At 44.8% G+C, this 26,859-nt stretch overlaps 1 protein-coding gene across 1 annotated transcript in view; it reads right to left on the reverse strand.

The window, feature by feature from the left end:
* RGS6 (regulator of G-protein signaling 6) overlaps window positions 1–26,859 on the reverse strand; it is a 130,772-nt gene that overhangs the window by 1,941 nt on the left and 101,972 nt on the right. Inside the window, exons 13-14 of the mRNA XM_015420041.1 lie at window positions 24,688–24,874; window positions 7,148–7,237 (exon numbers count right to left, since the gene is read on the reverse strand). Of these exons, the coding sequence (XP_015275527.1) occupies window positions 7,148–7,237; window positions 24,688–24,874 (277 nt within the window). The remainder of the gene's footprint in view (window positions 1–7,147; window positions 7,238–24,687; window positions 24,875–26,859) is intronic.

Here is a 26,859-nt window from a genome sequence, read left to right on the forward strand (position 1 = left end):
TGTATTATGGTCCCCATGCTTAGCTTTGAAAGGAAATGCTTCTGTTATTGCAACCTGATAATGACGGGGTGGAGGGGGAGACAGCAAGGTGGCAAAGGGTCAAGTCTTCTGGAGAATCCTCCTTTTATGTTCCACTCCAATAAAAATAACATTAATGATTGTGACCAGTTCAAATCTAAATTCTAGCACTTGGAAAGGTGGAAAGAGATGGGGGGAGGAATAACAGAAAGCTCACCTCCAGAGATATGCCTATAAGGCCTAATCAAGTATTAGGGACTGACATACTGCCAACAGTGAGGACATATTTCATGTCTAACCCTCCCATAAAAATCAACAAGAAAACATGGTGCCAAAAATCGCAGTATCCTTTACTAGCAGAACTCACAGAAAGAAGTTTGCTTATGAAATTCTCTGTGGAAGTCTCCCTCGATTTGGAGATTATATGTTACATACAGGGGTCATTTCGTAGAAAAAGAGCTAGGGGAACTCATTAGCATAACTCATTAGCATATGCCACATCCCCTGACATTAGGGGCCCGACGGTGGACCTGCAAGGCCAGCGGGAGTGCGAGTAAGCCCCGCCAAGGCCCTCCCTGGCCCCAGGCGGGCAGGGGTGGGGAGAGGCAGGGAGGGAGCAACTTACCCTCCCTCTTCTCCTGCCTCCTGCTGGCTGAATGAGGGCTGGAAGCGGGGCGGCCAGAAGCAGGGGGCGGGGCTTTGTCATGTGCCCCACCCCCTGCACCTCACCCAGGGGAACTGCGTTCCCCCGCGTTCCCCCCCGAAATGACCTCTGGTTACATATATTCACCAGAGTAGAACTCATAACGTCAGAATCTGGGTTTTTTTCTTTTGGGATTTTATTTTGAGAATGCATGCAATAATAAATCTCCTGCCAAAGCAGTTATTTTCTATTTGTACTGGGGTGGGGGCAGGGGCTTTCTTTCCTAATGGAAGATTGCAATGGCACTCTTCTACAATTTTTTTTAAAAAATCTAAAATATGAAAATAATGTGGAGCTATTTTTTTTAATTAAAGGGCTTTATTTTTAAGCTTGGTTTTATACTGAATAGTAGCAGTATTGTCACATTTCTATGGAAAGGCAACAAAAATAAAATATTTTATTTTCATGGAAGCAGACTATATTTTATATACAGACATACATTTCCAAATCTTGAAGGCTATTTCTTTTTATTGTGCAAATCTATTATCAGCTGTCCAGAATTCTCCTTTCTGGCTGGAAGAACCCAAGGCCCAGTGAAAGGAAATGTAGAATAACAACCAGGATTGAGGGAATTTGCTTGTTCCTAGATAGAATCAAGATGCTTCAGCAAAGAGATTCCTTGGGATTCTCTGCTTCCTTTGATCTGCAACAGAACTGCAGGTTCATCGAAATCCCAGTGGCAAAGATGAGGCAAAATAAAATGTCTAGACAAGGAATACATAAAAAATTGGGCTTGGTGCTGGCAGTATAGCCTAGAGACGACCACAAAAGAAACCAGTATCACAGAAAAGAAAATGGTTTTGTTCAGGAAGTGTTACTGGCATATAATTGGGAGGACATTCTGTGTTTTTAAGAACTCCTCCTTTATACTGCCTGGGAGTACATGCAGCATGGGAGGAGAAAACAAGAAACTTCTCTTTGCTGCAAGACTCCTTTCATATGCATAGTTAAGAAATGAAGAGGTTTGGCCAGGAGCCTTAGAATAATACAGTTTCTCCGATGTGGGTAACTGTAGGTAACCACAAGTGCCTTGTTTTGGTGTTCTGAATGATCTGTATTCCTACTGATAGATGTTACAAAAGCTTGTAATCCAATTCCAAAATGGACGTGTGTGCAAAAGCAGCCTTCTGCATGTGTAGCTAGCCAATGAAGCTGTGGATGCACAACAGGAGTACTTCTACCTCTGTATCACAATGTTCATATGCAGGCTCTGTTGCCCATGCTGGAGGCATCCTGGCACCCTATCATGTGGCATCCTGTGTGTCAATAGCTGCCTGTGACTAGAGCTGGACAAAGGCCATTGTGTTTATGCCCAAAGTTCAAGCCCAAATCAGTTCAGCTGCCAAACAGCTTCCGTAATGAAATGGCCAAGAGTGGGAGCTGTGATGATCCCAGCTCAAATTTCGTTTGAGTCATAAACTTACAAGGTCAAATCACTTTTTTTTCATCCTTTCTCACCCTTGACTCTGTCTGTGATATGGGGCCCCATTTCCAGAACTCTCATAAGGATGACTAAAATAATGTACATGAAGCACTCTGAATGCTAGAAATGTACTGTAGAAATATTCTACAAAGACTGATTGAGGATCAAATAATTAGCGGTGTGCATTGGCCAGCTAAAGTATTCCCTAACATTACTGGCATCTCAGGTCGTTCTTTTATCCCACCGCCTTCAGTAGTGAGGCAGGTGGCCATGCAAGATAGAGCCTCTTTGGCGGTCCCTCTTAGCTGTGGAATGTAACCCTCCCACGCTTGGCACCATCTCTTGATGTTTTTTAGCACCAGGCCAAGACTGTTTTCTGGTCAGTTGGTGTATGGTTTGTCTGTCCCCTAATCAGCTCTTTTTCTGACACATTATGTCAATATTGGTTGTTGCTGTTTTAGTTGCTGCTGTTTAGTGGCTGTGGTCACACACACTAAATAATTCACTTTCAATCCACTTTCAATGCACTTTCCAGTTCACACAGTAAAATTTAGTTGGAAAGTGCACTGAAAGTGGATTAATTAGTGTGTGTGACTGCAGCCTTTGAGAGCAATCCTAAGCAGGTCTACTCAGAATACTACTCAGAACTATTCAATGGGGCTTACTCCTAGGAAAGAGCTATTAGGATTGTTACCAAAGTAGATACTTCCCTGGATGGTTCCATTGCAAAATAAAGGTTCTTGGGGCAGGTTTTTTTTGGGGGGAAAGGCAACTGGTATTTTAACAAGAGTGATCCATATATTTCTCCTGAAGCAGGGAGAATAATGACAAAAGAAGAATCATTCTGTCTACTGCAGCATTACAACAGTGCCACTCATGACTGTAAATGCAGAATCCAACACATACAAGTATACATGGGCTGGCTTATGCAATTTTCAAACATGCAGGAACAAAGAAAGGGGGGCAATTGCTGCAAGAGAACAAACCAACCCACTGCTGTAGCAAAAAGTTGGGCATAGCTATTTCAAGTAAAAATGCTTTGATTAGGAAAGCGCTCATTCCAGTTAGATGCAGAAATGTGGATGAGAAAATGTGGGCCCATATGCTTATTATAACCATGTTATCACCCTCTACCTACTTCCTCCTACTCTATCCCCAAAATATGCACTTCTTTGAATGCAGGATCTGCCACATACATACTATAAAAACCTTTGAAAAGCAAAGGTCCTTTTGAATGTAATAATTCCTTTAGATAGACAAGAGACAGAGATTTGTGCTTTGATTAGCACCAAATCTTAGCTTACAACTGCCGGAAAAGCCCACCATGAACACAACCTATCAGAGCATCCTCATCTAAAACTAACACAAGCCGAATACAGCTGGAAAAAATGATATGATCGATGGTGCTGAAGTGTGAATAGGAAATCATGTTGCATTGCTACAGGGTCCAATCCTACCAGATTTCCTGCTAATACAAGGAGGAAAGCCCTGGCCCGTGCAAGTGCAAGAGAGGCCAGGGAAAGATTTGCCTGTATCTGCTGGCAGACAGACAGGGGAAATGGAGGGGCAACAGAAGCACGAAATACTGTAGTATGAAAACAGCACAGTAGGCTAGCAGTACCAGATAGAAGTGTACTGTAGTATGAAAACAGCACTCCCACCCCCACAGTAGGCTAGCAGTACCAGATAGAAGTGCTTTGCTTGTGCCAGCTAGCAGATAGGCAGGGCACATGGGAGAAGGAAATAACCCACATCCCCTGTGGACAAACCAGCATGGGGGTGGTATTTAACTTTAAAAAACCCAAACATATTGCACTCTTGGTAAATCTCCCAAGAAAGTTAAAGTTGGATAGTGGCAGGTATTAAAGTTTTATCCTTCCTGGACAGTAAAATGCACATATCCAAACCAGCAAAGATGTGAGAACTTAGTCAATGATGAGAAAAGATCAGATCCTCTCATCATTGTCCTATTTACCAGTTACAATGAATACACGTACAGTGTTCATGTGATTGTTCTTTGTATGTGTGTTGAGTAATTCTCGTGTTACAGGCAATGCATGTACAGCTGAATGTGTGATACAAACCCCATATTAATCCAGGTACTGGTCCCCAGTTTCATTTGCAAAGTGAACACATGTTGGCTCTTTCTTACAAACAGATGTAGTACGAATGTAAAGGCAGGAGGTTTGTGTAGTCACTGTAACTAGTGAACAGGGCTTCTGTGCCAAAGGGAATGGCTGATTCATGATCTGAGATCTCTCAATGTCTGTAATGATGTGCTAAACTGCCACACCCTTTCCTTGATACAAATTGGCCCCCCAGCTGTTATGTTCCCACAGTAAAGGGGGGGGGGGACAGGCAATTGCTCCCATATTTGCCTATGCAATTGAGGATTTTAATTGCTATGGAATGGGACTGCTATCTCCTTGAAATTTGGGAGGGAGGATCCCTTGGGTGATAGTGCAGTACTTGAGAGCTCCATTCAAAATTAGGGAGGGGGAACTGACAGCCAGCGTAGTGGTTAATGTGTCACATTAAAATCTGGGGCTCCTTGGATAAATGGGAAAGGAGAATGACTCCTTGGAGAAAGGGTCAGATTAAGTATACTAGATATATAGATACCCAGAAATGTGTTTTATATTGAAACTAATGGAAAAGACTTTACCAACATGACTAGCTTTATATCAAAAAAACTAACTCAGGGTTTCAAAAGGAAATATGGCCCAACCCCAACCTCGCTATTTTGCATACTCTTAGCTCACACTGCCTTCTGAATTTAAATAATTTTAAATTAAACCAGTGAACACAAGCAAGAGTACAGCCACCTGAAGCAATCCGCTACACATACTTAAAAAATACTTCTGGGAAGTTCACTCTCCACCCACCAGACAAGGTCTAGAAAGCATAGCCCCATATTTTTAAAGACCCATGAAGTACAGATAGGTGTCTCAACAACACAGGAATCCCCATTACAAGAAGACCATGCCACCATTCTTCCATGGGGATAGTATATGGTTCTACTAGTTCTGGATCCAGACTAGGGCTACAGTAACATTATGAATAAAGTCTGATCATTTTCATTATTTGGCAAGATCTTATTAGCAGCAGAATACTGCTTATAGCACTCAGAACCCTGGAGAACTATAAAGCCTTGGCTAAAAGCTGGACATGACTTACAGCAAGCCTGCCCAATTTGTAACCCACCAAGCTCAACCTCGCCTCCCAGCCACGTATGGCAGCCTGCCAGAGGCTCAACTCCAGGCTGAAGACAGTTCAGCTGCAACAAATTACATGTACCAAATATGCACATCATCAGAAAATCTCTGCTTTCCCATTTCAGCTAGTCTTGACACCACTTATGGCACAACAAACTCCCTGAACGCCTAGTGTAAGAAAATGACGCATTTGGCCCTCTGCCTCCATATGGCATTCACAATGCAAGTCAGCATGTAAAATATCTATGAACAACTCTGGCACACTTCTGATACTACATAAATGCTCAAATGCTCTGGTAAAGTTTAACTAAATCATTCCAACACATTAGGCCCAACTCAGTGATCTCCTGCTTGAAGGAGCTACAATGTGCACATGGAATCCCCACATAAATGAGGCTTTGCACATCAGTGCAAAGTTGTGTTTGCACACTCCCACGGGCATAACAGGATGTTCCCACACTAAAGTGAATGTGCATCAGAGCTCCTGAGCATGCAAGGAAGCTGTAGATTGGGGAAGATATAACTGCACACTTTAGGGTACACTGGAGCCACCACAATGGTTTAAACAGGCTGCCTTTAACATGGCAGTAAGTGGAAGCTCCAGCAGGATGGAGACAGCAGACAGCACAGCAATGGGAAACCACACAAAGCTCAGGATGCAGCAGTAGTTGGGAGAAAATGTAAAAACTGTCATGGAAGTCAAAGAGTTACAGGAGAAGTGGGATATCTTTTTTTTCTGTCATGCATGCATGCAAGCAACATGGTGGAAGACTTCTGCAAGACATTTAAACACACCAGAAATGCAGACAAAAGCACCTCTCATCTCTCTACCGCACTTCAGGAAAACTGCCCGGCTACAACTAGATAATCCCCCCAAAACTGGCCTCCTGCTACTGGTCATAATGGACAGAAAACATCTTGCTGGTAGCAAACATGCTGATATCAAAGGAGGGAAGTGAATGGAAAGAAGGGGCAGTTTTTAGGATTTATCAGTCTGAGCAATAATTACCTCTTGTTTAAAAATAAAGAAGGGAAAACATCTACATATAATAAAGAGCAGGTAAAAGAGAATGAGGGGGCATTGACAGGAAGCAAAGAGGAAGCCCCCAGGTAAGGCATCCCAAGGAGAACCATGAAATCCAACTTCAGGGACCCAAACATTGTGGGACTTTGTACTTCTTCACAATGGTAATTACCACAACTGTGATTGTTTTAAAAAACATATTTGTAGGGTTTTTTTATTTAACAAGAAAGTATCTTTGCCGTGAAGAGAAATGCAATCAATTTTTACTGTCTGAGCGTGAAAGACACAGGAGCCATAGCTCAGTGTCAGAGCATGTGCTCCATATGCAGAAGCCCCGGGCTCAGTCCCTCCCTGGCACCTCCAGATAAAGGGTGTTAGACAGCAGATGTCAGGAAAGATTTCTGTCTGCCCAAGGGCCCTGGAGAATGCTGGTCAGAGTAGTCAATACTGAGCTAGATGGACCAATGCTCTGACTCGGTATAAGGCCACTTCCTAGATACATATGTTTTCAAATGACCTTTGCAAAAGTTGCATTTGCTGAGAATTAGTCCTTCTTTCTTGCATTGACTGCTGAAGCTATTTATAGGGATGCCAAACATGGACCTTCCAGGAGGAGGAAACCAGAGTTCTCATTCCTTTAGAAGAAAAGAACAGGAAAGAAAAGGGAACAATAAGCCCAAAATTCTCATGTTCACACAGCAGCAAGCAGCAGGCAGGAGTCAAGAAGTGCTCAGAGGTGCAATCATGTCCTTTCCGATATGTACCTTCTTCTTTGCCAGCAACAAGTCTTGATAAGCATTAGAACGGAGAAAACGTGCATAGCTGTCACTCTTCATCAGCTTGTAAATGTGCTCCTGTGGGAAAGGAAGAAATGAGAGGCTGAGATTTGTTAATGGCCACAGCTCTCTGGGAACCTATGAGAGAGAAAGAGAAATAGCAAGGCACAAATGGAATATTGTTTCCTCTATCACTACTGTATGACAGGTCTTCAAAGAGATCTGTCCTTGCCTTTCCCGACCTGTGGGTTCCTACCCAAAAGTAGGTTGTGAAGCCTGTGAAAGTGTGTCCCATGCGTTTGCAGTTTTACTGATATGCGCATGCTCTGTGTTTTTTTTGGTTTCCTTTAAGTGGGTCACCCATGCTGAGTAATTTTGGATGTGTGGGTCATTATACCAAAAAGATTGGAAACCACTACTGGCCTAGCTCCCTCACTGGACAAGAGAAAAGGTGTGTGTGTGTGTGTATAAATAATTCCTGGCTAGAACAAACAATTGTTAGGGGGTACCTTACCAGAAGCCATGGGGTAGGCAGAAATCACTTTGGTTCCAGATGTGAACACTAACAATGTAGATGAGCAGCTGCAAATGTACAAAACTGTGTGGGCATGTAGAACATGAGATGCCATTTAGATATTTTTAAGAGGATGGTCTCTAAGGACCAGTACAGCCTCCAATGGTGTTCCACTGAATTACTGAAAGTGGGATGGGAGCAAAGAATTAAGGCACAACAACAATACAGACACAAATAATCTCAATCCAGATTGAGCAATACATTGCACAAAAGGAACTGAGCACTTAAAAGCACGATTCCCAGCTGTATCCAGCTTCTGGAGCCACACATAAGGCTGGATCAAGAACTCCAAGCATGGTGCCCTCAAGGAAGTCAGAGATGTGCTCTCTAACCCTGACAATTTGATCCAGGGCAAAAGGAACTGACTATTGCTTCTCTGCTTGCAGGGGCAGATTGGCCATTCACTACCAGGGAAAATCCCTGTGAACCATGGCCCTAAACTCAACCCCCCCACGCACAAGTGGGACTGGTGAGAAGGAATGTGGTATAGAGCAAGACTGGGATCTGCCCTAAGCCAGTGGTACTCATACTCCTCCACACCAGCCCCACCATGCCCAAGTCAGCAAGGAGGAAAATGAGCACCACAGTTTCCAGCTTCAGCCTGCACTGGTGCAGGTCTAGTATCGATGGTAAGCAGGTGTGTGGACAGTGGTGCAAGGCTTCAGCCTGCAAGCATAAGTGTGCTGTGGCCATTGAGGAGGACTATGGCGCTACCCATACCGCACCAAAATCTCCAGGCCCAGGCTAGCAAAGACAAGCACAGCAGCCCCTGGTTTCAACCTGTGCCAGCTGAGACATGATGTGTCTGGAGAGGAGAAAAATAGCACTGCCCACCTTTGTCTGGCTAGCTTGTCTGAGGTACAGCCAGCAAGGAGGAATGCAGTGGCTGCAGGAGGGGGTGGTGGCACAGCCCTTTCCTGGGACTGTTTGGGCCTCCCAGTCCACCCTGGTCTCCTATGCAGGAGGGGGCACAGCCCTTTCCCGGGATTGTTTTGGGCCTCCCAGTCCACCCTGGTCTCCTTGGCCCTGACAAAGCTAAGCATCCTGCCAGCCTTCATGATCATTTGGCAAGCACAAAATACAGCACAGTTTCCCGTAACGGGACTGCATTTGGTATGTTTGACTATGACTGGTTCAGCTTGGGTGAGGCAAAGGATCACAGATTTCTTGGCATCCTTACCACAATAGACTATCATAAAACTGGCTCAGAGGCAGTTTAAATCTGCAATCCCATGCCTGTTTACCTGGGATTGCCAATGTTTATCAATCATCTTCAGTGCCCAAGAGTCCCAACTATTCATCTATCCTCAGGCTTATTCTGCACAGTTTACGGTGATCAAACACATCTTGTGATGGACTGCAGCCAGGTTTCTAGGGGCTGAAGTAAAAAAGGCAGATACCCCAAGCTACTGGCCTTTTTAATTTTCAGAGCTTTTCAACTGAGGCCTAGTTGTCAGGGTGTAATTACATGTAATGGGCAGTTCTATGATTCTTTCACTCAAAGGCTCTCTTTTATCAGGTTAAGCAGCCCCACAAGGGTGGATTCAAAATGACCGGAGGACTGGCCCAGGGGGAAAAAGAGGACCTCTGAACACCTTCTTCATATGTGTTTGTGTACTTAAAATTTACCTTGCTCCACCTTTAAAAATACAGATATCCCTGTCTTTTGCTTCTTGAGGACAAAAGCAGATTTTAGGGGAAGGATGGGGTAAATTTTGAGCTGACAATAAGGCATCTGAATTCATTCATGGCTGGTTAACTTGAAAAAGAGTAAGAACTTGGACAAAAGGATAATGGAGCTACACATAACTTAGTTCTGCCTGGTACATGATTACACAGATAACACATGGACTGGCTGTATACATTTCATATTTAAGGACTAGTAAATGGTGAAATCATTACCATTACTGTGTGGGGATTTAACTGACCCACTGTAGTTGCTTAACGTTCACCTTGTTCAGTTGTTGCCTTTGGCTGCATGCACAGGACAAACGTGTTACACGTAATCCTCCCCGTAAGTGCAATTGCTGTTTCTTTTGAAAGAGGCAGGGCACATATATTCCAGCTTTGAAACACATATACTACAGTGTACCAAAGTGGAATATTCACATGCACCTGTAGGGAAGATCATGTGGAGCACATTCATTCTGTGGTTGCGGTCACCACACTAGGAACATAAAGTCTGAAAAGGGCTACTGTCCATAATATGTTCACAAAAGAAAGAGATGGAGAAGAAAGCTAGCAAGTCACTGATAGCCAGCCTCCTCTCTTACTGTAAGGTTTTAGGGCTCTGTCTCAAACAAAGGACCGGCACGAATGCTGCAGTGGTCATTCTGCCATTCATTTTCATGCAACTTGTGCTGGAGAAGCTGTGCTCTCTTTTGCAACCCACAGAGAGAGACTTCCAGCTGTTACTGGTTCAGCATTGCCTCCACTGGTTCATCTGGGAGCACTGCTGTCCGCACAGGCTCCGATTTGAATTATAGCTTCAGTAATACTTAAGCTTTTCTACACAGTGAATCAAGGCTGGGGCAAGGAACCGCTTACGGTAACTGATTATACCGATTAAAACCTGGACCCCTGAGGAGATACCAGTAATATCTGCTGATGCAGCAGCATCTGCTAAATGTATGGAACTTACAACCCATAAGGAGAATATGGAATTAAAGGCTTGGTACCAGGACAAGAAGGACAAAAAATAGCCAAGCACATCCGAAAAGGAATCATAGTGAATTATATGGATTAGATAGCTGTTCTGCTTCCACTATCAAACTGGACCTGTCTTAGGGAGCACATTATTACTCTTCTTGTGTACACAATTTAATGTGTCTGGATTAAAAACCTAGCAGATGGAGACTGCAATATTCAGTCACCACACGATCCAGGATATCTTTGCTATCATTTTCTTGGACTGCAGCTTTCTGAGAACCTTTCTCAGTTAAGTATTTTTGGAAAACTCAATTCCAGTGTGGCAGTCTGTCACAACAAAATGGCTGCTACTCCTCTTGATTATAACAGCCAGTGTGCAGCAGCTTTGACCACCATCGACATATGGAAACGTTCTAGTATCTTCCAGTAGAATTCAATTTCTTTAGGAGCCGCCCGCTTGAAGAGTGCAAATATAAAGTTAAAGAAGGTTGATGCTAACAGTCTGGGAAGAAAACCTGTTACCACAGTATAAATCATTCACATAAGAGGAGAAAATTGCATAAGATCGAGGGTCCATCTAGTCCAGCTAGATGCCTTTGTGAAGTTTGTAAGCAAGGCTCTAATGCAATATATCCACTAATCAGAGATGTCTTGTCTCTGAAAACGGAGTTTTCATTGGCCATTGAAGATCTGTTGTACAGGAATTTGTCCAGCCTTTTTAATAAGCACAAAGATCACTAATCCACAATAAACTAGATGTGTGAAACCATCTGTGAAAATCCATTAAAAGCTGAAAATATTCTCAGCAGTAAATCTCACCCGTCCCCCAATTAAGTTTTCTTTTTAATCTTATAAATTCATTGTCCCCTGAACATTTCAGGGGAAAAAATCCTTTTCTTCTTCATGGCTTCTAGGAAGAATTTCTTTACTCTTTCCCTCCAGGGCACTGTGCTTTGAACAACCATCTGAGTGAAAAAGAAGGGATGTTTCCCCCTCTCACTCTCTTTTTGCCATAGGAAATACCAATCAACGTTCCTGAAGGGGTGGGAGGCCCCCAAAATATTAAGGGGTCTGACCTTCCCAGACCTTACACGGATTCTATCACTACAGAAGGTTACATCTGTTTCTGTTGAAAGGTAATGAAGTCCATCTGGTCTGCCTCCTTTATGTTACCCCTTTTCCTGGAGTCTCAATAACAGGATGGGAAAATTTTCCTCTGCTTCGATTTCTGTGCACCAGGCTGCTGCAGGCCCAGGCCCAGTCAAAAAAAGCTGGCAATGCTACATGTCCCGTTATTTTTTTCTGCAAGGTGGAGTAGATTTTGAACACATGTTCTATTTTCCATGCATCAAGGACAAGGTTTCTCTAAGAGGTTTAAACCAGGGAGATCTTCAGCAATTTTTGCACCACTTAAAATCCCTGTAATGGACTCATCATTTGTGGACTATCTACTTTGCTCAGGACTCTAACACAACATACAACCTCAAACAAACCAAGATGCCAACTTTGCTCTCATATAGATCGTAGCAACACCATCAGTGGACCCAGCAACATCAACCATACCATCTCAGGTTCTTACTTCTGCTCATCCTCTAAAGTATTTTATGCCATCATGTGTCAAGAATGCCCTTCCACTCTCTACACTGGACAAAAAGACCAGTCCCTACAACAAAGAATAAGGGGACATAAGTCTGACATCAGAAATCACAACATTCAAAAAGCAGTGGGAGAACATTTTAACCTTCCTGGACATTAAGTTGCTGACCTAAAAGTAGCAGTTATCTTAAAAAAGGAATTTCAAAGGGAGATTAGAGAGACTGCTGAATTGCAACTGGTAACAAAGCTCAAGACAATGCATCCACTTGGACTGAATCAAGACCTAGGCTTCCTGTCTCATTACCAATGCTTATTTCTCCATGCCTACTACCTCTTTGCATATTACACCTAATCAAATCACACTTGCTATTGTCATTTGCCTGCTAATGTCATTTGGCATCAGAAATCACTCCACTTTCCAATATATAGGACAGATGAACTCTCATTCTAGCTGTGTTTGAAGAAGTGAGCAGTAACTCACAAAAGCTCATATCCTACCACAAATTTTGTTAGTCTTTAAGGTGCTACCAGACTCTTACTCTTTTCTACAACATACAAATATAACAGGAGGACTTATAGGGAACCCCCCCTCTTCTGTTTCTGTACCCTCCTCTGTACCTACCCATCTGGTTTTACCCCCCTTTCTCCAACCCACCCTGTCATCTATTTCTCCCTGCCCACCCTGTCCAATTGCCCCTCCATCAATAGTTTCCTTCCCTTGGTTGATCCTTGCTAAAAACAACAACCCTGGGTTGCTAGGCAAACTGAGATGGGTGCTGGTTTTAAGGGTGGTGGTGGCAACATTTGCACATGCAACATTGAATTCTCAACCCCCCATCCCAATTTTTTATATTTTTGTAGAAACCTGGGTGTTACCCCACTTTGAACAGGCCTTTCTTTATCTACCCAGGAGGTTGACCCATTGCCATTAGGTACATTATAAAAGTTAAACTACACCTGTCAAAGCCAAGCACATTTGTTATAGACATATCTGTCCTGTTCATATGTAAAGGGATAAAGGTAAAGGTTCCCTTGCTCGAAAGCCAGTCGAGTCCCACTCTAGGGTTGCGGTGCTCATCTCCGTTTCAAAGCCGAAGAGTCAGCGCTGTCCGAAGACATTTCCGTGGTCATGTGACCGGCTTGACTAAACACCAAGGCGCACGGAACGCTGTTACCTTCCCACCGAAGTGGTACCTATTTATCTACTTGCAATTTCTTGCTTTCGAACTGCTAGGTTGGCAGGAGCTGGAACTAGAGATGGGAGCTCACTCCGTCATGCGGCGCACTCGTGTTTCAAACTGCTGAACTACCGACCTTCTACAGCCTGCAGTTCAGCATCTTAAACACTTGAGCCACCGCAGCTCCCATGTAAAGGGATGGTGGGGTCTAATTTTTACAAGATAAAGTGACTGCAAATTGAGGGCAACTGAACTGCCTGGCACCACCACTCTGATCTCTGTTGCTTCATGCACATTTCTCCCCAGCCCATCTCATTTCGGGTACTAGAGTCAGGCAGAGGAGAAAAGTGCTCCAAGGAAGGGAGGGCCACAAACTAAAGCGGGAACATACAAAGCTACTTTATACTGTCAGACAACTGGCTCACTGAATTCAGTAGCATCTCCTCTGAGCGGCTCTACAGGGCTTCAGGCAGAGGCGTCTTTTCTAGCACCTGCTACATGAGAGCCTTCAACTGGAGATGCCACGGATTGATCCTGGGACCTTTATGAAAAACATCACCACTGAAACAAGGCTCCATCCCCTGAGAGGATTCAGGTCCTCTCAAATATGTGTTCCCTTTTGTGGTAAGACTCCTCCCTCCCCGGGGGTAGATATGTGAAGAAAATGGCTGCCTCTATCCTCTCTAGTTTAGGCGTTAAAAGCTGCCTCATTGAAGATCAGGCCATCTAGTCTCGCAATCAGGTTTCACAAGCAGGACATGAAGGTGAAGGCCTTCTCCTGTGGTGTGTTCCCAGCAGGTGGTGCTCAGGGGTATGTTGTCACTGTACTTGGAGACTCCCTTTAGCTATCATTGGAACCCATTATTAATTACTCAACCTCCACAAAGGTATACAATCTTTGTTTAAAACATTTTCAACTGTTGGCCATCATCCCAACTTTAGCTAGTGAATTCCTTGTCAGGCGGGCAAACGGGGGTCCATGTGCTAACACTGGCAGGTCCAGCCATTTTGCTTCGCATGCAGGGTCAGTTCTCTGCCCCAAGAACTGAGGTGGGTCTCGGAGGTGCTGGCAACACTGCTGGAGCTGGAAGTGTGGTGGAAAGTTTATTCTCATCATCACCTCATGGACCTGCACACCTACTTGCCAGCTCCAAGGCAAAACTTGAAGTGCTGGCAGCGCCAATGGGGCTTGGCTTGCTCCCAGTGTATAAGGTAGGCTTGCCAAGTCCCCCCGGGGGGAACTCCACCCCGACATGCACGTCACCAGGAAATGACGCGACTACGCCGGGCACGCTGGGGGGCGGGGCCATGGTCATCCGAGGGAAAACTCTATGCGTGCCCGGCGACGTCACGTCACTTCCTGGTGACGTGGATGCGGCGTGCGCTCCGGGATCAACCCGGGAGTCCCCCACTCCGCAACAAGGTCGGACTTGGCAACCCTAGTATAAGGCCAAGTTCAGCCAGTCTCTCCCCCCTCCCTCCAGCTTTGTTTGCTGGAACTTACTTTTCCTAATTTAAGTATGCACTGTGTTTAGACAGGCTCCTTTTAAAAACTGACTTTCAATAAAAGGACAAAATCCTTGTTAGAAATGGGATACTGTTTGAAAGATATATCTCTTAGAGTCACAATACTGGTGTCATTCAATTGCATGAGTGTTTCCTCTGAGGTGTTCTTTTTTAAAACTCAAGTAGCTGTGGGGAGATGCAGTCCTGAGTAGAAGTTTGTGTGTGCTTATTTCTCTCCCTGGAGGTGATTTTTCTTATTAAAAGGGCCCCTTTGAGCTTCTTTTTATCCCTCAGGGGAAAAGATACAGATACTTTTTTATCTTTTCCTCCTTTATCTTTTCCTCCATGAGGCAAAAACCAGCTCAAATGGGGTAATTCTGATAAGAAAAAAGGACCCCACAGGGAAAGAAATAAGCATTCTCCCCTCCCTCCCCAAATTCCAGTCCAAACAGCATCTTTCCATAGCTGCTTTGGGTATTTAAAAAGCCACTGGGGAATACAGTTTGACCTTCAGCTACTGTAGAAATGCATGCTGTATTTTGTAAATGACCAGTTGGCAGCCATTGGCATATGGCTACATTTATCAGAAGAACTAGTAAGGGAACGGTTAGTAGTGCTGCAGCTGAACAAAGAAAAAATGATAGTTTATCAATTAGAAAATTCTGAGAGGAAATCACGCTGTAGCCGAGGCTGACAACTGAAGAGGAGGGAGTAAAAATTCTGCCTCTTTCCCCTGGCACATGCCATGCCTTTGGAAAGAAATGAAGGGCAAGCTCTGTAAATTTCCTTGACACAAATGGAAAGGAACACTCTAAAAAACAACAACACTGAAATCCAGATGGGAGCGTGGGAGGCGGGGTAAGATGGAGGCTGTCTTGATAAGGCACCTGCTTCAAATCAATGTGGTGCAAGAAGATCTGAAGTCTCTCTCCCCCAAAGCAGTCGAGAAAACAATGACCCTGGCTGGGTCACAAGGTGGCAGCCAGCCAGCCAGGACCTTGGGAATAGCAGACAAGGAGGCTGGGAACTGCTGAGCCATTTAAAACAGCAAAATTTTATCTCACTCTCCAGTACCTGTTATTCAGTAGAGCTCAGCAACAAAAAATTCATACTCTCAGTGTTAAAATTCAAGATCCCCCCCCCCCAGATACCAAAGAACAATTGAAAAACAATTGCCCTGCTTTTCATAAAAAGCTCCTTTTAAAAAAACAAACAAACCAGGTCATGCTGCAAAACTGAGATCCACCAAACCAAATGCAGTTCCCTCCTCCAGCAGCGCATTCTTTCCCACCAGGGGCTCAGTAAGCCTCTTGCTTTTGCTGCTTGCCCAGGACTGTAAAAACAGGTTGTCAAACACCATTGTCTCAAACAGTGGATGGCAAGCTGCAGTCAGCTTGGTGAATCACAGGTAGGGATGGCAGACCACTTCCTGGCACCTTCAGGAGCTTTTAGGGTAGGGCTAGGGAAGGACATGACATCCTGCAACATGTCGATATCACATCTGGCCAAAAAATTGGACATGACGTTAACGTTTCAGCTGACACTGTGAAACAACCATAGGGTTTCAAGAGTGTCTGCTGACAGGCTGATATCACACCTGGGTTTTTACCTGGATATGATGGCAACACATCACACAGTGGCATTTTCACCCCCTTCTATTTCTCCCACCAGCCTGGAGGAAAGGGCAAGTGGAAGGGCCCAGGTCCAGCTGGTGGAAGAATGCCCACCAGAAATGAGCAAATGGCATGCCTGGTCACCAGTGTTCCCTCTAAGCTGAGTTAGTGTGAGCTAGCTCACACTAACTCAGCTTAGAGGGAACATTGCTGGTCACAAGATGTGCAGGCCTCATAGATTCTTCAAGGCTTGCCGGCTCCCTGGTCATACAATTTTCATGAAATCCTTCCATTCCTGCACATACAAGGGCTACTGAAAACATGTTTAAATAACTGTAAAAGCACCCGAAGAGTTCAGTAGCACGTTAAAGACTAACAAAATTTGTGGTAGGGTATGAGCTTTTGCGAGTCATTGCTCACTTCTTCAGATAAAGCACCTGACATACTTCTTTGGATTAAGCATCCTTGATTGCAATGATATTGAGAAGATATCCTAAGACCACTTTCAGTTTTAAATATGCTCTAATGACTAATACTTCATATAAGAACATTTTGCCTGTGCCCCATCTTAACACTAATCCTTAATTAAGGTAATGCTTAATACTGTGATTGCAATTGAGTTCTATGCTTATGGGTTAGAACATGGCTTAAATGGCTGTTTCTCAGTGGTAAGAGCATATATTCTGCATGCAGAAGGTCCGACGTTCAATTCTTGGCACTTTGTAGTTAGGAAAGATATTTGTCTCCCTGAGACCCTGAACGGCTGCTGCTAGTCTGAGCACACAATACTGAGCTCAGTACTGATGGAACAATGGTCTAAGGCAACTTCTTATTTTGCATACAACTAGTGGCTTAAGAGAGGGTCGCGGTGGCTCAGTGGTTAAGATGCTGAGCTGCAGACCGGAAGGTCAGCACCTCGGCAGTTCAAGACCCGAGTGACACATGACGCAGTGAGCTCCCGTCTCTGGTCCCAGCTCCTGCCAACCTAGCAGTTCAAAAGCAAGAAATTGCAAGTAGATAAATAAGTACCACTTCGATGGGAAGGTAACCTTGGCGTGCACCTTGGCGTTTAGTCATGCTGGCCACATGACTACAGAGACGTCTTTGGACAGCACTGGCTCTTCCACTTGGAAATGGAGATGAGCACCGCATCCCTAGAGTCGGATTCGACTAGCTTTCGAGCAAGGGAAACCTTTACCTTTACCTTAGTGGCTTAAGACATCAGATAGGCCTTCCTAATTACAACACAGGAGGGATGGGAAGGAACTACCAATAATACCATGCAGTGAGAATGGTAATCACATCAAAGTGCCCAGAATTTAGACACATTTGTGTCAGGTCTGCATACAAGGTCCTCTGTCTAGGGATAGAGATCTGTGCTTGGAAACACATTGAGACAGATGGATTTAAAAGTAATGCAACTCCCAGAAGTTCTGCTCCATGTGATGCCTGTTTTGAGCTGCTGAAGGTTGCCAACCTCCAGGAGAGGCCTGGAGTTCTCCCAGAATTACAACTGTCAGACAATAAAGATTAGCTCCCTGGAGAAAATGGCTGTGTCAGAGGGCAAACTCTGTTATATGCCAGATTCTAGGTGAATCCCTCTCCAAATTCCCCCCTGCACAGGTACCGTCCCCATATATCCAGGAATTTCCCAGACTGCAGTTGCCAACCCTATGTAAGGGTCATGCTCTGTCTGTGATTCTGACTGGGAAAGTGATATAGGGAATCAAATCCTCCTGCCCTTGTGCTGCAGCCCTATTCAGTGCCCACCCACAGCTACAATCCCCCTAAACTAGGGTGGCCAGCCCCCAGTTGGAGGTGGGGGAGCCCCTGGTTTGGAGCCCCTCCCTCACTTCAGGGCTATCAGAAAGCAGGGGGGAAAGGATATCAGGCCCCCCAAGCCAGAAATAAACACGACTTATGGAAGCAAGGAGGGAAGAAGCAGTAAGTAAACACAATGTGCCTACGTCACCCGGAAGAGACAGGCACATTGGTGATGTCGGGGGGGGGGCACTCTGGTTTTTGAGCAAAACTTTATGGTTTGAAGCCAATTTTAGCATAGAGTTTTGTCCAGAAACCAGAGCGTCGCCCCGATGTCACGGGTGTCACTTTCTGCTCCTGGAATGTCCCCTCCGCCCCCACCCCCTGCCTGCAGGTCCAAGAGAACCTGGCAACCCTACCCTAAGCTGAGAAAGGAAAGGAGGCAGAGGCACACAGCCCACAATCACTGGGGTGAGAATAGAGATGTCCCTATTTTCTTCAGTCAAATGTTGGAGGGTATGCAACTGCCCGGTTATAGCCTATAAAACAGAAGGTCATGACTCTTGCGCAAGGTCTCAGATTATCTAAAGTCTGTTCTGTTTCTTTTTAAAATCTTGACTTGGCAGGCTCATTACTAGCCAAGACTCTGGCCTAAAACCGCCATATGGCTAACTTCTGAAAGCATCCTTCTTTTTGAAAAGCATGTTGTCTGCAAATTTAAATTTGCAGTGGAAATATGGTGATTTTTGTTGTTGTTGCAGCTTGGGGTTTTGGCACGAAAGAGAAGGAGCAGAGGGACAGGATGTGGCTTTATTCAAAAAGCCAAAAGCAAACATAGCTTGTCAGTGCAGTAAGCCACATTCCAGAAAGTGTCAGAACTATGATATATTTGGTCCAGTCTTTGGGGTGTTTCAAGTGAAAAATACGTGCAAAGTATATATGTGGATCAGTATTCCTTGAAAGCCAGGGCAAAACCTCGTTGTGGGTGTGTGCTTTAGCTGTGGTGTAATTCTCAGAAAAGATATGCCATCTGGGCTTGCCGTATGTCTGTTTATCAGGGTGGGGGGACTTGTAATGACTAGGGTGTGCTGTTTTAAGCCCGCTAAGGAGATGGATTGTATACCATAAAACCACAGAACACTGCCTCTGAATGACTGTGCAGATCAACATGTTAAATGATGCATTTCTTGCTTATGTATTTTGGGGAAATCCTATTTTATTGCCTGTATATAAAAACCATCTGGCTCCTTATGTGTTTCTACACACAATGCCTACTGAAGTAAGGGGACTGATATGGGAGGGGGGCTGTCACTATAATCAGCTGAGTATAAATAGTATCAATTGCCATCAAGTGGTAAGACTGCATTTCCATCCATGTCAGCAATCATTCCTTACCCTTCCCGAGTACCCTGAAATGCAAGCTTAGCTGGACCTAGGCAAAGACAAGTCCCTATAACTACTGGCTTCAGCACCTCTTCTAAAAAGACGGAAGAAGAGGCAGCTGGCAGGGTTGCCAATAGGTTGTATTTGGAGTTCTGTGGTTGTGCTTTTCACCTGAGGACCTGCCTGCCTTGCACCTTTGCCTCTCTCCCCCCTTTGCCCTGCCTTGCTCCTTTTGTTAATTTTTTTCTGAGAGTCTATCTCTTGGCTTGCTGCGCATTAGACACCATGCCAACATAGAGGTCTACAAGTTGACACTCCAACAGACTATGCACAATCTGTGCAGCTGACACTACTGAGAATCAGTAGGTAACAACTGTAAGGTCTGGGCCTATTTGCTCTCGGCTTTACATGTTTAGGCCCTATTAAAATGTGATGCCCAATGTGGAGGCATCAGAGAGGCCAGCTGTCAGAAGAGTATTCTGGAGCAGACACCAGCTATGGTCCTGTTGCCACCAGCAACTGGTATTCAGAGGCATACTGCCTCTAAGTCTGGAGGTACTATTTAGGTATCATGGCCAATAGCTGCTGAGACACCGATCCTCCACGATGGGCCAGAATGATCAGAATCTTCCCCTGCAGGTAAATTCTACACTTGTCTGCAGAGGGCTTAACACCACTTCTCTGGAGGTTGGGCTTTAAAAAAAATAAAACCAACAATACCAGCAAAACATTTTGACCCATCTAAGAAAATTCATTTTGTTTAATATCTTTCCTTCCTTGCATTTCTTCCCCACCATACCAGTGTTTTTGTTCTGCTAATTACGCCTTGCTTATGGACTATAATGCAACGTGTGTGAACTCTTGCGGGCGCTCAGGGCTTAATTTAAGCTGGGTCATGCCAGGTCTTACCCTGGAAATCTGTTTTTCAGAGCCAGATCTCAGCCTCAGAAAATGTCATTCCCGTGCACTCCCACTAGTATCTCTTGCCGCCTCCTCTCTCAAACACTATTGTTTTCCTTTCCACCTATCATAAGGTTCATTCTTTACCAAAGGAACATGACATATGTTCCACCTAGGATTATCTGGCCAAGGCAAGAAGCACTGCCAGTGAAAATTAACAGCCTCACACCAAGCCCAGGAGTCTGCTTCAGTAGCTGACGCCTGGGCCGAGGAACTGAGATTGTCATAATTCCTCTGCAGCTGGAGGAAAATCTCTACATAAAGAATACACTCCTCTCTCCACTAAGTCACCATCTGCAATTGAGGGGACATGGTACTCTTTTTCTCTCTTTCTTATTTTTCAGCAACTGTAAGACAACTAGGTTTAAACGGAGGTTCCATTTTTTTCTCTATATACCCAAAAAAGCATTCTAGCCAGCAGTGCTTTCAAACTTCCCATCTTCCTCAGCACCCATCTTCAGTGGAGCATCCCTATCGCCCCAAGTACTCTCCTGCATTCATTCCTCCCCATAACCTGGTCTGACTTTGGAAAGGGAAGGCGCCAGACTTAGAGTGCAGACGCTGACAAGCAAAGCAACACAGTGGAGACCTTCTTACTGCTGAACTAAGGGGGAGGAAAGATTGGGTGGCATCCCCAACCTTCTCCCCCTTCTCTCCCCTCTGCCACCACCATTCTTGTTGATCTGAGCTGGAAAAGGGAAACAGTTTTTGCCCATAAGAACACTTATATCAAGTAGGCAAATAACACGCAAAACAGAATGGAGGGGAACCATAAAGAAAACTGGGACTTCCATGTCACTAAGTCGTCTTCAGCAAAGACCTTATCTCTCCCTACAACTGTTAGATTAGATTTCTTTATTTCACTCTTTGCTATTTCCCTTTCTTAGGTTAATTCATTGCTATTCAAGAGGATGCATTGATTATTACTTTTCACTTTGCAGGCAAAGGAAATGCTCATTAATGTTATTTTATTTTCATGATAATTGAATAAGTGTGTGTATGTATATATATATATATATAAAAACTAAAAAAAGAAAATTATTCACTAACCTCTATGAATGCATTGAGAAAAGTAGTAATTAAACCCTAACCCTCCACAAGAACTTATGAAGCATCCATTCTGTCTTGGCCAAAATGCTTCCATTTGTTTCCACATCCTCCCTTGGCCCCAGGATCATTTTTCCCCCTCCTTCAGGGGGAAACCTTGCTCTGTTCAGTATCTGTTGATCCAATTGTTAACCAAGGCCCCTCAGGGCCATACTACACATTACCAGGTGCCCCAGAGCCAACTTGCTTTCCTTGCAGTCACACGGCAGCTGTGGGGGAAAGGGATTTTTAAAGTTCTCAAGAGCCTGACCCGGCTCAGACTGATAGCCTGGAGGATGGAGGGACTCCTATCTTCCCTCCTGGTGCCATTTTCCTGAGCCAGAACGGCTGGGGTAGGGGGAGAAATCTGCCCATTTTGGGGGGTGCACGTGCACTGAATACTCTATGCACAGTTCCAAAGATGGACAAATTACTCCCCCCTCCAGCTGTTTTGGCTCAGGAAAACAGTATACTGTTGTCTGGATGTCTATCAGGATCCTGGAGACTTTTAAAATGCCTTTTCCCACAGCTGCTGTGTGACTGTGAAGAAAATGAGTTGGGCCTGGGGAATCTGGATTCAACTAGGAAAAATATTAATGTGTAGTTTGGCCCTTGGTGATCCATCATTGTACATTTAGTTACAAAAGGAGCCTGCTGTATTAACACGTTAGCATTCTCAAAGAAACATTTTCTTACCATGGACTAGACTCTCACTATGATTTAATTTACGCTACTAGATTTGCCCTTCAAAATACACCTTACAGCTCAGGCAAAGCCTGCCTCCAAATACACCCTGCCCCCTGCACACATCCATGCTAGGAAGCCCTCCTTCTTTACCTTATATGGAATTGTTCCCTGGAACCAGAACTACCTTCTCCTTCCTTTTGGCCAGTCAGGTTCTCACCTGATTTCCCCTCCTTGGCCATGCCCTCTAATCTTTCCTTTTTGAGATTGCTGTATATTTGTCCTGAATCTGCACCAGAGAGTATATTCCCACAGTCTTCATATTATGTTACAGGAATGTGTGGCTAGATGCTTCCTGTTGACATGCTATTATATTACATTCCTATTAATTATTTCTGCTTCTCTTCTCTTTTTTGGATTTTGTTTGGAACTCTTGGGTCATTGCACTGGGTCCTGGCAGCACAAACGTTTTCCTGCACAGGGCTACTTCTATCGTGTGAGCTGCAGACTGTCCACTGGCACTCATACAGGTGCTTCTTCCTCTTCTGAATTGCTTAGATCTGCATAAATTGGTAGCTATAGCTGTCTCTATCCATCTTGTTGGCCTCTTGCTTCCCTGACTGAGTGCAGTAACGTAAGGGCTTTTATTACTGCGTGTCAACATTGAATTCTTATTAGTATTATTTTGAATATGTGAGAGTAGCTACTCCCCCAGCCCAGTGTTTATATTATCCCCCTGAACAGACTTTATCTGGAGTCTCAGTGTTCCTTCCAAACATGTAGAGGCACTTATCACTTTATCGAAGATCCTTTATAGCCATTGTGTTGGTCACTACATAGATTAGTAGAACTTAAACTGGTGGTGTGAGGCAAAGCAAAAGGGTTAATAGTAACGGGCTCGTTCCACACTGCAGATGTTACTAATTGATCTCTCTACATAGCCCTTATCATCTTCAAGGCCAGAGGTGGAAATGTGGTAATTAGCTTATAAGAGAACCTGCAGTCACAGGATGGGATGGGGGAAATTAGGAGTGGTGCGGTAACTTTCTAGAGGATTTCATCAAGACTGTGTGCTGACTGGGCATCATCATCATCATCTGATGTTGCTTGCCCCCCCAAATATAATTGAACTAAGAACCTGAAGAAAAAAGCTAGCTTGGATTCTGATGGACTAAAGGCCTGGACTATGTCGTGCTTTGAACTGCAATTGCTAGCAACGTAGAGAATGCCTGAGCTATGGCCTTTGACTCTTGGATTTAAGGTTTGTGCCATCTAATGCAAGTGTTAGATAGTTAAGCTCGTTTTCTTGTTTTTCAGCTGTGTGGTTCTGAAGTAATGTGTTGCTTGCAGACAACCTTTATTTTGAAAGGAATTAAATAAAACTATATAAACCTTTTAAAAAATTAAATAAATGGCTGCTCACTTGTGTGCAACATACTGGGGATCACGGGGTTCAGCCTTGGACTCTTTGAGAGGTAGCTACTTTAGTTTAGGAGTGGAAGGCAGTGGAAGGAAGGTAGCATCCTTATATTCAAGTTATTTTAGTTTGGATTTGGGCCCAGATTGGAAAGGTGGCCAGAATCACGGTGACACATGCCTAAGGTACATGTGACCATACCTGGTAACAGCCATGCAAGTGAACAAGAAGTAAATCATAAAGCTGAGAAACAGAAGCAAAAGACAAGGAAGGAGGACAGTAGCCCTGGAAATCCTCAATAGCATTCTGTCAAGCAACATGTTGCTGGCTAGCAGTACAAATACCTTTTAATTAAAAAAAAATCACCACAAATCAGTTCTGAAACAGATGGAAAAAGCAACACAGAAAAAAATGTGGAATGCCGTAGGTTGAAAAGGGCTTCTAGATTGTAAAAGTAGAGTGAACAAAGGACGTCTGTTCCAGACTAAAGATGTTAGAGGAGAAGCAGCCCAATACTAGTGTTAGAAACAGATTGAATTAGTGACACCATGAAGCAGGAGTTGGATTCTCCCAGAAATTCAGAGCTGCTGCTGAATTGTATTGTAAAAAATGGTTTCAAGAAGTAACTCTGTAACCAAGAAAATCATTGGGAGGCCACACTTGACCCCGGCTCAATGAGTTTACTTCTGAAGAGTTTTTGTAATCGCAAACTCTTTTTTCTCTTGGAGAATCAATGGATGAAATACACCCTATTGTGGGCCATGAAAAAAAAGCCCCCCAGTGTGGGGGAGTTGGGCTAATAGTAGCATCTTCTTGTCCTACAGACCAATGGAGTAAGTTCAGTCCAGTTACTTGAAAGGTTTAACACAGAGTCTTCTGGATTTTAGCAATTAGTTAAGTCTGATAATAGCTCTAAATAATTCCTCTGGGGATAATTGTGAAATGTAATCCTACCTAGATACTTTGCTGCCAGTGGCAGATTAATAGTTCTCCATTGTATAAACTAACAGGCCAAACAGGAGGGTATTTTAAAGAACTAACTCTTGCCCAATCTGAAACTAAAAAGCCCCATTCCCTCTTCTGTTCTACCACACTATTAGGAATGACACCCAAATCCGAACCTGTGCATCTTCATAAGTGTACCTCCCTGGGTCTTTGACATTTTGGCTTGTTATCTCATAGCTGTGAGAGTCCAGGTTGATGGCACTCTGGGCCCCAGGAGCGAGGAACTCGTGCCATATATCTTCCACTCTGGTTGCTACATCCAGCAATGGTTGCTTTTTGAGATCTTGGACAGCCAACCAAAACCTGTATATAGGGAGAGGAAAAGAATGGGGGATGAGAGAAGATCTCAGAAATGTGGGTCAACCGGAGGCACCAAAGCAAAGATTAATCCTAGTCTTGTCTGCACTGCAATTTAAATGAAGTGGAGCTCTCCGATCTGTGGTGCATCAGCTAAAATTCTAGCAACTAATACTCCAACTATATTAAATGCAAATAGATCAATGTGATACACTAGCAATGAATAACCTTCGAAAGAACCAACACGTGAAAGGCTTATTATTAACTATTGTTAATAGTGCTTAAATGGCTAGGTAATAATCAGATATGAAAAATGGCTACTGGGGGAGAGCAGTGACACTGGAGTAGGGTTAACTCTTCCTCCTGCAATTTCCCTGAAGTAAAATCTCCCTCTCAGCAGTTTAAAGTTCTGGTGGTGGTGGTGGTGGGGAACAGCCAGGCACAATACCAGTACCTGTAATTTTTTCTAACCAGGGTTAAAAGCAAAAAAGCAGTTGTGACTGGGAAAACACTGTGAGTAAAAAAGTTAACCAATCACAACTGTATAGGGTTGCCAAGTCAAATTTCGCCGGAGCGGGGGACTCCCTGCTGGCGGCTGGAGGGTGGCTGGAGAGCGCAGGCGCCACACGCACGTGACGCCGGGCACACTAGGGGTGGGGGCACAACCACTTGAGGGAAAACCATAGAGTTTTCCCTCGGATGACCGTGGCCCCGCCCCCAGCGTCGTCACGTCACTTCCAGGTGACGCGCACGTCGGGGTGGGGTTCCCCCCGGGGCCCGATCTGTTGGTGGTGGGGAACGGGCCTCTGGGGCGGGGTTTTCCCCGCCCCCTGGGGGGACTTGGCAAACCTAGAACTGTAATCCAAACTGGCCCCTCCCCCATGGTTCCTTTATAGAGTCAAATAACCTATCTGGAGTTCCATTTACAGGATCCAAGCATTATAGGTACTTGGCCCTAAAAGGCTCTGTCATGATCTGTGCAGGACTGGGAGCAAGGCCTAGTGTGGCCTGGTCCCAGGAGAGACCTGCATGGCAGTGGAAAGCAGACATCACCTACAATCCCCACAATGCTTAGTGACAGTTGTAACCAATCAGTGTTCAGGGATTGTGTGAAGAGACTGTTACATACTTTGTGGGCTGTGAAAAAACAGTGTTCTTTCCTCTCACAGAGCTAAACAGACGGGGGCTGTGATATAAACTCTGTGTGCTGTAAAAACTGTGTTCTTTCTCTTCTGCAGTCTTGTCTCTCACAGAGCTAAACTGAGGGGACAGTCTGGTCTGAGGAAAAGATCCCTCACTTGGGACAGTGTGAGTACAGGCAAGAGGCCTGGTAATAGAGAGCTGTGGGCCTTGAAATAGGTAGTCACGTTAGATTTATTTTGCCTTTAAACACTGTTATATATTTGAAGCACCTTGTCATGTTTTCAATGCCCCATTCCTGTGTTAATAAACCATTTGTTTAAGTGTTCTCTGCCTGGTTATCGCACCTATGTTCTCGGCTTAAAAGGGGGCACATTGGATGGGCTTGGGAGGGTACTCTGGGCCTTCTCAAGGGACCCGAAGTCCAGAGTGGTGGCAGCTGAAGGTGGCGACCCCGGGGGGGGGGATTAATTGCCAGTGGGGGAGGGGGGGGAGGAAGGGGAAGGAGGGGAGGAAATGAAAGCAATTAGGTAGGTGGCAGTGGTGGTGCAACAAGTTGCCTGCCAGGCCTGGATTCATCTCCCCCTTCTCCCTTGGCTTCCTCCTCCTCACCCTCCCTTTGTTGTTGTGTAGGAAATCAAATGCAGGAAGGGGGCACCACTCTGGGCTCCCTTGAAGACAGGGCGAGGCGGGGGCACTCAGCCCAAGCCCAGTGAAGCCAAGCAGGGGGGCGGCTTACCTCTCAGCTCCCCACCCTGCCAGGCAAGGATGCACAAGCTGTTTGGCTCTCCCAGCCCAGTCTGAGGACAGGGACCCTTTAAGAGGCCAGGAGTGTGGCGGTGGGGGGGGGG

Source organism: Gekko japonicus, unplaced genomic scaffold (assembly GCF_001447785.1).
Source record: "Gekko japonicus isolate JY-2015 unplaced genomic scaffold, Gekko_japonicus_V1.1 scaffold27, whole genome shotgun sequence".
NCBI lineage: Eukaryota > Metazoa > Chordata > Lepidosauria > Squamata > Gekkonidae > Gekko > Gekko japonicus.